At 24.2% G+C, this 13379-nt stretch overlaps 1 protein-coding gene and 1 pseudogene across 1 annotated transcript in view; both read right to left on the reverse strand.

Annotated features, from left to right (window-relative positions):
* Positions 1 to 3424: 3424 nt before the first annotated feature.
* LOC109613946 (NADH-ubiquinone oxidoreductase chain 5-like) lies at positions 3425 to 4366 on the reverse strand (annotated as a pseudogene).
* A 2432-nt stretch (positions 4367 to 6798) lies between these two features.
* The window catches only part of LOC131803248 (NADH-ubiquinone oxidoreductase chain 1-like), a 28434-nt gene continuing 21853 nt past the window's right edge, over positions 6799 to 13379 (reverse strand). Inside the window, 4 exon segments of the mRNA XM_059124343.1 lie at positions 6799 to 6805; positions 6970 to 7129; positions 7368 to 7392; positions 7394 to 7649. Coding sequence (XP_058980326.1) covers positions 6799 to 6805; positions 6970 to 7129; positions 7368 to 7392; positions 7394 to 7649 — 448 coding nt within the window.

Genomic DNA, 13379 nt, shown 5'->3' on the forward strand with positions numbered 1-13379 from the left:
GTGTATCGAAAAATACAGAGAATTTGATTTGTGTATCGAAATATACACAACAAAATTATTTCCGAAAAGAAATAATTTAAATCCAAAACAAATCGCCAAAAATTGCAAAAAATCAATAAAAAAAAGTAATTTTGTTTAATATTTATTACTGACTGTAGGGTGCACGGACTGTAAGATGCACGCTACAGTTCAAAATAATAATTATTTTTTCCAAAAAGGACAAAAAATTCAAATAAATATTTAAAAATTAAAAATATTTAATTTATATTTTTACACTATATAATAATAACGAAAATTATTATTAAATATCGAAACGACCGAATGTAGGGTGCACTCTATACGGACCTGAACTATTTCCAACAGAACCGTATGTTTCCAAAAAAAATTAATTTAATTTTTGGTCCGAACAGACCTAATAAACAAATTTTCCAATTTTTGCCCGAACAGACCTATTACACCCTGTAGTTGGTTACTGATTACCTATTACAAATCAACCAACCACAGAGTACACAGCACTATTATGTGATTGTATTGTTGTTGTGATATCCAACAGTAATGTTGTTATTGGTTATTTTGTTCTTCTTTATGCAAAGATCACAAAATAACCAAACACAACCACAATAAAGATCACTGATCACTGCTTATGTATTGCCCTTTTTATTTAGGTTTCTTAACTAAGAGCGCGTATATTAAGAGTGTAATATTCTTGAAGAGAATTATTACACGAATTAACAAACCGGCACTGTTGGAAATATATGAACAAAACGAATTACCGACGGACGGACACTTGTAAAAACGACCGTAGTTAAGCACTTTGTTCGTTGTTTTTGTAATTTAATTTTTATTTCAAAACGAAACACTCGCGGTTTATGCTCTCTCAATAGACGGTATTTTTATTGATGAGATGTTAATTAATATGAAAATATGTGAAGGGATGGATAGGCTGCGAGTGTTTGATGGATGGATGTAGGCACTGGTTGTTGACGAAGTCAAACCTTTTTCAAAAAGGGAAAGAAGAAGCAGATTAGTTTTTTTGTTGCTGGAAGCACGTATCTCGGCTCGAAGAGACCAAAAATGTTGCGGAGCAGCGAAAATGAATAAAAAGGGAAATAAAACACAAAATATTAGAATTTTTAAATAATAAAATTGGCGGTTTTATTATGTTATTATATTAGTCGAATAACTAATATAATTTTACCTTTGTTGTACAATGGGTGTTGCTCGATGTTGTTGGACGAAAATCCAAAAAACAAGTAAGCTAAAAAGTAGCGAGCAAGCCTAGATGTCACAAGAGAGGCGCGAATTGATCATCTTTGCTCGTTACAATTTGTCATCACTAACTTTGAACGAAAGTTCAAAGTTGAATAAAATCGTATTTGACAAATTGAAGAAAAAGAGCAAAAGGTTGCATTTTTAAAGAAATTAAATTAAATTGAAGTGAAACACATATACTTCTAAAAGTTAATACTAACATTAATAATAATAAAATAATATTAAATAAAAATATATTTACATAATTATTATATTTAAATACTGATTCTCTTGCTATTAATATTAAAGAAACAATTCATAATCTTAACAAAATTAATCCATGAGAAATTATATTTGAACCAAATTTATAAGAAATTGAAATAAAATAATTTAAAAATATATTTATTAAAATAAAAATAAAATAAATAAAAAATAAAAAACTTTGAACCATTTAATATGAATTATTAATAAAACATAAAGGAAATATAAATAAAACTATAAATATAATGTTTAACATTGTAATACATTAAATCTTTGAAAATAATCATTTCCATGTGTACGAATTATTGAAACTAAAATTGAAAGACCTAAAGCACCTTCACATACTCTAAAAGTTAAAAATATTATTCTAAAAAAAAATTAATAATTATATATATTTAAATATACAAATAATAAAAGAAATAATCTTAAAACAATATATTCTAATCTTAATAATATAGATAATAAATGCTTTCGATTAGAAACAAAAGTAAATACTCCTATAATAAACATCAATTAAAATTATTAACATAAGTTTTAATAGTTTAATAAAAACATTGGTCTTGTAAACCAAAAATAAGATTAATTCTTTTAAAACTTCAAGAAAAAAGAAATTTCTTTATCATTAATCCCCAAAATTAATATTTTAATTAAACTATTTCTTGATATTATACAATGAATTTTAATAACTCTTCTATTTATTTTTAATGTTATTATTATAAATATTAAACATCTATTAGCTATAAGATTAACCCTACTTATTCAAACTATTTTAGTTTCAATAATTTCAGGATTAATAACTAAAACATTTTGATTTTCTTATATTTTATTTTTAGTATTTTTAGGAGGAATATTGGTTCTATTCATTTACGTAACTTCTTTAGCTTCAAATGAAATATTTACATTTTCTCCAGAGATTTTAACTTCATCAATTTCTATTTTCTTTATTATAATTATTTCATTATATTTTATTGACAAAAGAATTCTATTAAATTATTCTAATATCGAAATTCAATCAATTTCTAATTTAAATTCATATATAATAGAAAATTCTCTTTCTTTAAACAAATTATATAATTATCCAACTAATTTATTAACAATTTTATTAATAAATTATTTATTAATTACATTAACTGCTGTAGTAAAAAATACTAATTTATTTAAGGGACCCTTACGACCAATATTTAATTAACTAATGAACAAACCTTTACGACTTAAACATCCAATTTTAAGTATTGCAAATAATGCACTAGTAGACCTTCCTGCTCCAAGTAATATTTCATCATGATGAAATTTCGGATCATTATTAGGTTTATGTTTAATTATTCAAATTTTAACTGGATTATTTCTTGTTATACATAATACAGCAGATATTAATTTAGCATTTAATCGAGTAAATCATATTTTTCGAGACGTTAACTATGGTTGATTATTACGAACTTTACATGCTAATGGTGCATCATTTTTTTTAATTTGCATTTATCTACATGTAGGACGAGGAATATATTATGGATAATATGTATATACACCAACTTGACTAGCAGGAGTAATTATTTTATTCCTAGTTATAGGAACAGCTTTTATAGGATATGTTCTTCCTTGAGGACAAATATCTTTCTGAGGAGCAACAGTTATTACTAATTTATTATCATCTATTCCATATTTAGGAATTGATTTAGTACAATGAGTTTGAGGAGGATTTGCTTTAGACAATGCTACTTTAACTCGATTTTTTACTTTCCTCTTTATTTTACCTTTTATTGTATTAGCAATAACAATAATTCATTTAATATTTCATTTAACTGAGATTTTTTAATTAAATTGTAATAAAGTTGTTGACCACCAAAATATTCAGATCAACCCTGATCAAATGATTTAATTTTTATCTTACCTAAAATTAAAGGATAATTAATAATTCCATAAGTAGAAATATAAGGTATAAATCATATTTACCCTAAAAAATAAGAAAAATTATAATTTCTCAAAGCCTTATTTATAAAAAATAAAGATATATTAGAAATTAAATAACCTATTAAACCACCAACAATACATACAAATAAAGTCAATAACTTCAAATTTAAAGGTAAAATAATAACTTCCGAAGTAGGAAAAATTAATCAACTTAATATACTTTTTATTATTATTGAATAAAGAATAACATACTGTTAAACCCGTTGAAAAAAAATTAAAAAAAAAATAAATTAATATAAGAAAATGACACTATTTCTAAAATTAAATCCTTTGTATAAAATCCTGCTAAAAATGGTATACCACATAATGCTAAATTTGCAACATTAAAACAAGAAGAAGTTAGTGGCATTATTAATCTTAAACTTCCCATTAAACGAATATCTTGATTATTATTTATATTATCAAGAATTGCTCCTGCACACATAAATAATAAAGCCTTAAATAAAGCATGAGTTAATAAATGAAAAAAAAGGCTAATTTATAATAACTATAGATACAATTCTTATTATTAATCCTAATTGTCTTAAAGTAGATAAAGCAATAATATTCTTCAAATCAAACTCATAATTAGTACCTAATCCAGCCATAAATATTGTTAAACCAGATAATAATAATAACTCCAGCTGTTACTAAAGTTGAAGAATGAACTAAAGCGGAAACTGGAGTAGGAGCTGCTATTGCGGCTGGTAATCAAGAAGAAAATGGAATCTGTGCACTTTTTGTTATTGCAGGTAATAATACAAATATTCCAACAATTAACATTTCTCTATCAGACTGTATCACATCTAGATAAAAAATATAATTTCAACTTCCATAATTTAATATTCAAGCAATAATAAAGCTACATCTCCAATTCGATTTGATAAAGCAGTTAACATACCAGCATTATATGACTTAATATTTTGAAAATAAATTACTAAACAATAAGAAGCTATTCCTAATCCATCTCAACCTAATAAAATTCTAATTAAATTTGGACTAATAATTAATAGTATTATTGAAGTTACAAATATTAATACTAATATAATAAATCGATTAATCTTATAATCTCTTTCTATATATTCCTTTCTATAATGAATTACTAAAGAAGAAATTATTAATACAAAAGATATAAAAATTAATCTTATTCAATCTAATAAAATTGTTATTACAATTATTAAAGAATTTATAGAAACAACTCCTCATTCAATAAAAATTGTAAAATCATTTATAATAAAAATTAATCTAATAGTAAATGACAAAAGTCTAAAAACATAAAGTAACGAATCTAATTGAACAAATTGATAAATATTTCACGATTTAAAAAGATTCTTATCTTATCATTGACACCACAAATCAATATTTAATTAAACTATTAAACAATAACTATTAAACTAAACTATTAAACTATTTAAATAATTATAATCATAACATACATATATCCCCCTTTAAAATTAATAAACTTAAAGGAAATCAATGTTAAAATAATAATAAATGTTCTCGAATCTTTCCTCTAAAAGAATAAACTCCAGAAAATAACTTTCCATGTTGTCTATAAGCATATAAATATAATGTATAAGCAGCTCTAAAAAAAAGACAATAAAGATAATATTAATATTGTTAATCAAGATCAACTAACAATTCTATTAATTAAAGAAATTTATCCTAATAAACTTAATAAAAATCACCACAAAGCTATTGAAGGTATACAATTTAATAAACCCTTATTAATTAATAAACTTCGTTCATAAGAAATATTTGCATACATAATCCATGAGCAATTATTAAAGTATAAGAACCACATATTCCTATATATGTTAGAGTTATTAACCCAGCTAAAACAATTCCTATATGAACAACTGAAGAAAAAGCAATTAAAGCCTTTAAATCAGTTTGACATAAACATGTTAAACTTATTAATACTCCCCTAACTAATCTAATTCTAATTCAAATAAAATTAAATTTAAGTCCTAATGACTGTAAAAAAGGAAATACTCGTAATAAACCATAACCTCCTAACTTTAATATAATTCCAGCCAAAATTATTGAACCAGAAACTGGAGCTTCAACATGAGCCTTTGGTAATCACAAATGAACTAAAAATATTGGTATTTTTACTAAAAGTGCTATAACTAAAGAAAAATATAAAAGTTCATTATTAAATATATAATTATTTAATAAATGAAAATTTATAGTATTTGTCACCTTATATAAATAAAAAATACCAATTAATATTGGTAAAGAAACTAACAATGTATAAAATAAAAAATATACTCCCGCTTGTAAACGTTCAGGTTGATAACCTCAACCTAAAATTAAAAATAAAGCAGGAATTAAACTACTTTCAAAAAATAAATAAAATATAAATAAACTTATACTTCTAAAAGTTAATACTAACATTATTAATAATAATAAAATAATATTAAATAAAAATAAATTTACATAATTATTATATTTAAATACTGACTCTTGCTATTAATATTAAAGAAACAATTCATAATCTTAACAAAATTAATCCATAAGAAATTATATCTGAACCAAATATATAAGAAATTGATATAAAATAATTTAAATATAATTGATTTAGTACAATGAGTTCGAGGAGGATTTGCTTTAGACAATGCTACTTTAACTCGATTTTTTACTTTCCTCTTTATTTTACCTTTTTTTGTATTAGCAATAACAATAATTCATTTATTATTTTTACATGAAACAGGTTCAAATAATCCTATTGGATTAAATTCAAATGTTGATAAAATCCCTTTCCATCCTTATTTTACTTATAAGGATATTGTTGGATATATTATTATAACAATAATTTTAATTTTATTAGTATTAATTTATCCGTATTTATTAGGAGATCCAGATAATTTTATCCCAGCTAATCCTTTAGTTACACCTGTTCATATTCAACCTGAAAGATACTTTTTATTTGTTTATGCTATTCTTCAATCTATTCCAAATAAATTAGGTGGAGTAATTGCATTAGTTCTATCAATTGCAATTTTAGCAATTCTACCTTTCTATCACTTAAGAAAGTTCCGAGGAATCCAATTTTATCAAATTAATAAAATTATATTCTGAACAATAGTAGTTACAGTAATTTTGTTAACATGAATTGGTGCTCGACAAGTTGAAGCTCCTTATGTTTAGTAGGTCAAATTTTAACAGTAGTTTATTTCTTATTTAATCCTTTAGTAACAAAGTGATGAGATAATTTATTAAATTAGTTAATGAGCTTGAAATAAGCATATGTTTTGAAAACATAAGATAGAAATTTAATTTTCTATTAACTTTTTACTAAATAAAATTCACTATAATAAATATAATAAAAACATCTTAAGTCCTACAAAAAATAATAAAAAATTTAATGAAAAAGGTAAAAATCTTTTTCAAGCTAAATATATTAATTTATCATAACGGAATCGAGGTAACGTTACACGTACTTAAATAAATATAAAAGAAACATATGTTAACTTTAAATAAAAAGAAAAAGAAAACACATCACACCCTAAAAATATTACACACAATAACATTCTTATACATAAAGTACTTGCATATTCAGCTAAAAAAATTAATGCAAATCCTCCTATTCTATATTCAATATTAAATCCAGAAACTAATTCCGATTCACCTTCAGCAAAATCAAAAGGTGTACGATTTCTTTCAGCTAATTAAATTCTAAATCAAACTAATGCTATTGGAAATATTAAAAATAAAAATCAATTAAATAATTGATACTTATAAAATATTAATATATTATAATCCCCATTTAAGAAATATTTTGAGTTACAGCTCGTAGACCTCCTAATAATTAGAATTTGAAGATCAACCAGCAATTATTACAGTGTATACTCCTAAACTTGTACAGCATAAAAAATAATTAACCTAAAGTAAAAGAAAATAACTTAATAAATAAAGGTATACATATTCATACCAATAAAGATAAAAATAATGAAAAAATAGGAGAAAAATAATAAGAAATGTAATTTGATAATAATGGATAAGTTTGTTCCTTAGTAAATAATTTAATTGCATCACAAAAAGGTTGAGGAATTCCTATAATTCCTACCTTATTAGGTCCCTTACGAATTTGAATATAACCTAATACCTTTCGTTCTAAAAGTGTCAAAAATGCAGCTCTTACTAAAACACAAATTACTAATAATAAACTACCAATAATAAATTTGCTAAATAAAACATGTACTATTTGTAATATAAATTACATATATAAATTCTAAATTTATTGCACTAATCTGCCAAAATAGTAAATTAATTATATTCAATTATAAAAATAATAATTTATCAAATATTACGTCCTTTCGTACTGAAATATTTTAATTTTTTAAAGATAGAAACCAACCTGGCTCACACCGGTTTGAACTCAGATCATGTAAGAATTTAATAGTCGAACAGACTTAACGTTTTAGCGGCTACACCAAAATATATCTCTTAATCCAACATCGAGGTCGCAATCTTTTCTATCGATATGAACTCTCCAAAAAAATTACGCTGTTATCCCTAAATTAACCTAAATTTTTTAACGTTGATAACGGATCAATTATTCATAAATTAATGATTTAATTAATTAAAAGTTTTTTAAATTTTAATATCACCCCAATAAAATATTATCAATAATCACAACAAAAAAACCCACAAAATTTTAATTAATTAGATTTATAGGGTCTTCTCGTCTTTTAAATTTAAAATTATGGAACAGTTAATATCTCGTCCAACCATTCATACCAGCCTTAAATTAAAAGACGAATGATTATGCTATCTTTGCACAGTTAGGATACTGCGGCCATTTAAAATAATTCAGTGGTCAGGTTAGACTTTTAAATGACAAAGAGACATGTTTTTGTTAAACAGGCGAACATTAATTTTGCCGAGTTATTTATAAAAACTTTTCATATAAACTTATTTATACATAAATATATACTAATTTTATCAATATTACTTCATTTTTATACCCTTCACCATACTATAGAGGGTATATTAACTTTGTCATTCCGTTTGTAACTCCTCGAAATACTCATGTCAGACCCAACAAAGTATATATGTTCTTAAATAAGTCGATTTAGCCATGTCCGCCTGTCAGTTGTAATCACGCTATCTTTTGAACGAATTGAGATAGAAGGCTAAAATTTTGCACACGTGTTTATTTTTCCAGTAGGCAGGTGAAGTTCGTAAATGGGCCATGTAGGTCCACGTTTTCGTATAGCCCCCATATAACGGTACCTCCCGATATTCGGTATTGTGATGATTTTTGCGACATTATTCGCCGGAATTGTTTTAAATTTGTTATTTGAAGTTCATAAAAAATATTACAGCATAAGGAAAAAATTTGTCTGTGCAGGTCCACGTCTTCGTATAGCCCCAATATAACGGTACCTCCCTATATTCGGTATTTTGATGATTTTAGCGTCATTATTCACCGGAATTGTTTCAAATTTGGTACTTGAAGTTCAAAATGGATACTACACCTTAAGACAGAAAATTGTCTGTGCAGGTCCACGCCTTCGTAAAGGCCCCATATATCAGTACCTCCCTATATTCGGTATTTTGACGAGGTTAGGTACAATACCCACCGAAATTGTTTGAGATATCGTATTTGACGTTAGTAATGGATGCTATAGCCTGTGACAAAAAATTGTCTATGCTGGGCCAGGTCTTCTCACAGCTCCGATATAACGGTACCTCCCTATATACGATATTTTGATGATTTTAGCTATATTATTCACCGTTTATTTCAAGTTTCGAATTTGAATATGGTAATGGCTAATGGCAAACAATGCCTATGTAGGTCCACGTCGTATAGACCCCAATATAACGGCTATATTAGGTATTTTTAAAAATTTAACAGAATGTTTTAAGGATTTTATTTTTTGAAAATTTCCAAATACGCTCCAAATGGTGGAGGGTATTCAAAGTTCGGCCCGGCCGAACTTACTGCTTTTTAACTTGTTTTACCCTCCACCATACTATAGAGGGTATATTAATTTTGTCATTCCGTTTGTAACTCCTCGAAATACTCATGTCAGACCCAACAAAGTATATATATTCTTGCTCAGCGTAAAATTCTAAGACGATTTAGCCATGTCCGTCTGTCTGTCTGTTGTAATCACGCTATCTTTCGAACAAATTGAGATAGAAGGCTAAAATTTTGCACACATGTATATTTTGCCAAGTAATCATATAGCCCCCATATAACGGTACCTCCCGATATTCGGTATTTTGATGATTTTAGCGACATTGTTTACCGGGATTGTTTCAAATTTCGCATGTGAAGTTCATAATGGACACTTCAGCCCATGCCAGAAAATTGTCTGTGCAGGTCCACGTCTACGTATAGCCCCCATATAACGGTACCCCCCATATTCGGAATTTTGATTATTTTAGCTACATTATAAACAGATTTTTCTTCAAGTTTCGCATTTAAATATTGTAATAACTTATGACAAAAGTTGCCTATGCAGGTCCACGTCGTCGTATAAGCATTCGGTATTTTTAAGATTTTAACAGAATTGTTAACGGATTTTTTTTTTTTTTTTGGAAATTGACAAATTTGTACCAAATGGTGGAGGGTATTAAATGTTCGGCCCGGCCGAACTTACAGCTTTTTTACTTGTTTAAATTAAAATGAATACTTTAATAAAAAATTAAAATTTAAATAAATAATTAATCAAATAATATAAAAATTCTAAATTAAATTTATTTCTTAAAGAACTAGATACCTTTAAAAACGAATAATAGTTCATTTCTAATATATTATTAAAAATAATTTTGCCACATTAATTTTCATAATATATTAACTCTTTTAAAATCGAGAAAGTTAAATACTTAATTTTTATTTGATAAACCCTGATACACAAGGTACAATAAATTAAATTTTCTTTCAAAATAATAATTTTTCAAATTATTTCAATTTTATTTCACAATACTAATTCACTATAATTAAATTTATTTTTTCTTTAAACAGATTTAATAGATAAAAACAATAACAATTAATAAATAAAATCTAATCAATTTATATTGATTTGCACAAAAATCTTTTCAATGTAAATGAAATGCTTTACTGAATAAGCTTTAAATTGCCTTCTAGATACACCTTCCAGTACATCTACTATGTTACGATTTATCTTATCTTAGTACTAAGAGTGACGGGCGATGTGTACATATTTTAGAGCTAATATCAAATTATTTATCTTTATAATTTTACTATCAAATCCACCTTCAATAAACATTTCAAATTTATATCCGTTTAAATAAATTTATTGTAACCCATTTCTACTTAAATATAAGCTACACCTTGATCTGATTTACTTTCTTTTATAAAATTTTGAAAATTAACATTCTTATAAAATATTCTAATAACGACGGTATATAAACTAAACAAGTTTAAGTAAGGTCCATCGTGGATTATCGATTACAGAACAGGTTCCTCTGAATAGACTAAAATACCGCCAAATTTTTAAGTTTCAAGAACATACCTACTTCTACCTAATTAATTCCTTTTACATTTTAAATAACAGGGTATCTAATCCTAGTTTATTATTAAAATTTTTAAGCTTCAATTAATCATTTAAAAAACAATTTATAATGTAAAAATTTCATCTAATAAATTATATTTTATTTTAAATTAAACAATTTACCTTTTACTAAAAAAAAAATTATTTGCATTATTCGTGTAACCGCGGCTGCTGGCACAAATTTAGCCAATACTCTTTAATATTACTATTTCTAGATTTCTCTAATTAATAATACTAATTACTGCGAATATAAATTAATTTATTTATTATTAAAATAAATAAAAATTCATACAAAAATTTACATATAAATTAAACTAATAATAAATTTTTAAGCTAAAATAAAACTTTAAACTTAATTTATTAAAATTTTTAAAACTATTTACAATTTAAAAATTTAAATTAAAACATAAAAATTAGAATTAATTACAATTAATATTATTGAATAATATAAAATTGGTAATTACTCTCGCAAATTTTAATTCAATTAATTAATCATATTAATAATATAATTAAATAATAAATTTATTTATTATTAATATTTTACATAAACATACCCCTATATAATTTTATAAAATATTTATAATAATATAAAACAAATGTTATTTTTAACATAAAAAAACAATTATATCCCCTAATATAATTACATTTATTAATTTAAAAAAAAAAAAAATAAAAAAATTTGATTGATTGATTTAATATGTTTTAATAATATAGATATTAAACAATAATAGGTCTCTATTTTTATATTGAGCATTAGAAAATCTTAAATTTAGTCTTTAAACTATATTTGTTATACATCTATGTATATATAAATATTTAATTGATTAATATGTAGATATTAATCTAGGTATATATCTATATATTAATAAATATTTAATTAATTAACAGATAAATATTAATCCAAAGCAAAAAAAAAATCACAACCATTCAGTTAAACATAATAGTACGATTAATCTTGATTATTCAGGTATTTTAATTTTACATTCATTATATTTAATAGAATTAAACTATTTCTAAAAGTATCAAAAACTTTTGTGCATCGTACACCAAAATATATATTTACAAAAAGATAAGCTAATTAAGCTACTGGGCTCATAATTCATTTATGAAGGTTCTTATCCTTTTCTTTTTAATTTTTAATAATTCATCAAAAATTATATTTTTAACTATTTTAATAATAGGATCTTTAATTGCAATTTCAGCAAACTCTTGAACAGGAGCCTGAATAATTTTAGACATTAATTTGTTAGCTTTTATCCCCCTAATAAGAGATAATAAATTAATATCTAGAGAAGCATCTTTAAAGTACTTTTTGAATCAAGCACTAGCTTCTTCTGTACTTTTATTTGCAGTAATTTTAGTTTTATTTAATACTGGTAAAGATAATGCAAATTTAATAGAAATAATTATTATTTCTTCGTTACTTTTAAAAAGAGGTTCTGCTCCTTTCCATTTTTGATTTCCTAATGTAATAGAAGGACTATCATGAATTAATGCATTAATTCTAATAACTTGACAAAAAATCGCTTCGTTAATAATAATTTCTTATGTAATTTTTAAGCCATTAATTATTATCAGGACTATTTTATCAAGTTTAATTGGTGCATTAGGAGTTTTAAATCAAACTTCTTTACGTAAATTAATAGCTTATTCTTCAATTAATAATTTAGGATGAATATTAGCAGCAATATATAATAGAAATATTTGATTAGTATATTTTTTATTTTATATATTTTTAACATTTTCAATAGTGTCAATATTTAATATGTTAAAATTTCTTATATTAATCAATTATTTTCTTTATTTTTTCATGAAAAAAGAATTAAATTTTTCCTATTTTTTAATCTTCTTTCATTAGGAGGATTTTTACCAAAAATATTTGTAATTCAATCTTTAACTATAAATAATAAATTATTTTTATTAACTTTTATAGTAATAATGACATTAATTACTTTATATTTTTATATTCGATTATGTTATAGTGCTTTTGCATTAACCTATTATGAAAATAGTTGAATAACATTTTCATATTATAAGTCTTCAAATATAAAGCTTTTACTAACTTTTTCTTATATTTCAACTTTTGGGTTATTTTTAACATCTTCCTTATATTTATTTTTTTAAGGCCTTAAATTAAATAAACTAATAGCCTTCAAAGCTATCAATATAAGAATAATCTTTTAAGCCTTAGTAAATTTGTTACTACATACTTACGTTTTGCCAATTGCTGTTGGTGTAGGTAAATGAAACACTTGTTTCAATTAAAGGACTTGCCGGTCTAAATATAATTTATTGGTGGCCTTGGTGGCTTATATTACAATATGAATTAAATAAATAAAACAATTCAATTTTTTGCGGCAAAAGTTTTGTTTCGTGCTTCTTCTTTCT

Source organism: Musca domestica, unplaced genomic scaffold (assembly GCF_030504385.1).
Source record: "Musca domestica strain aabys unplaced genomic scaffold, Musca_domestica.polishedcontigs.V.1.1 28, whole genome shotgun sequence".
Taxonomy (NCBI): Eukaryota; Metazoa; Arthropoda; class Insecta; order Diptera; family Muscidae; genus Musca; species Musca domestica.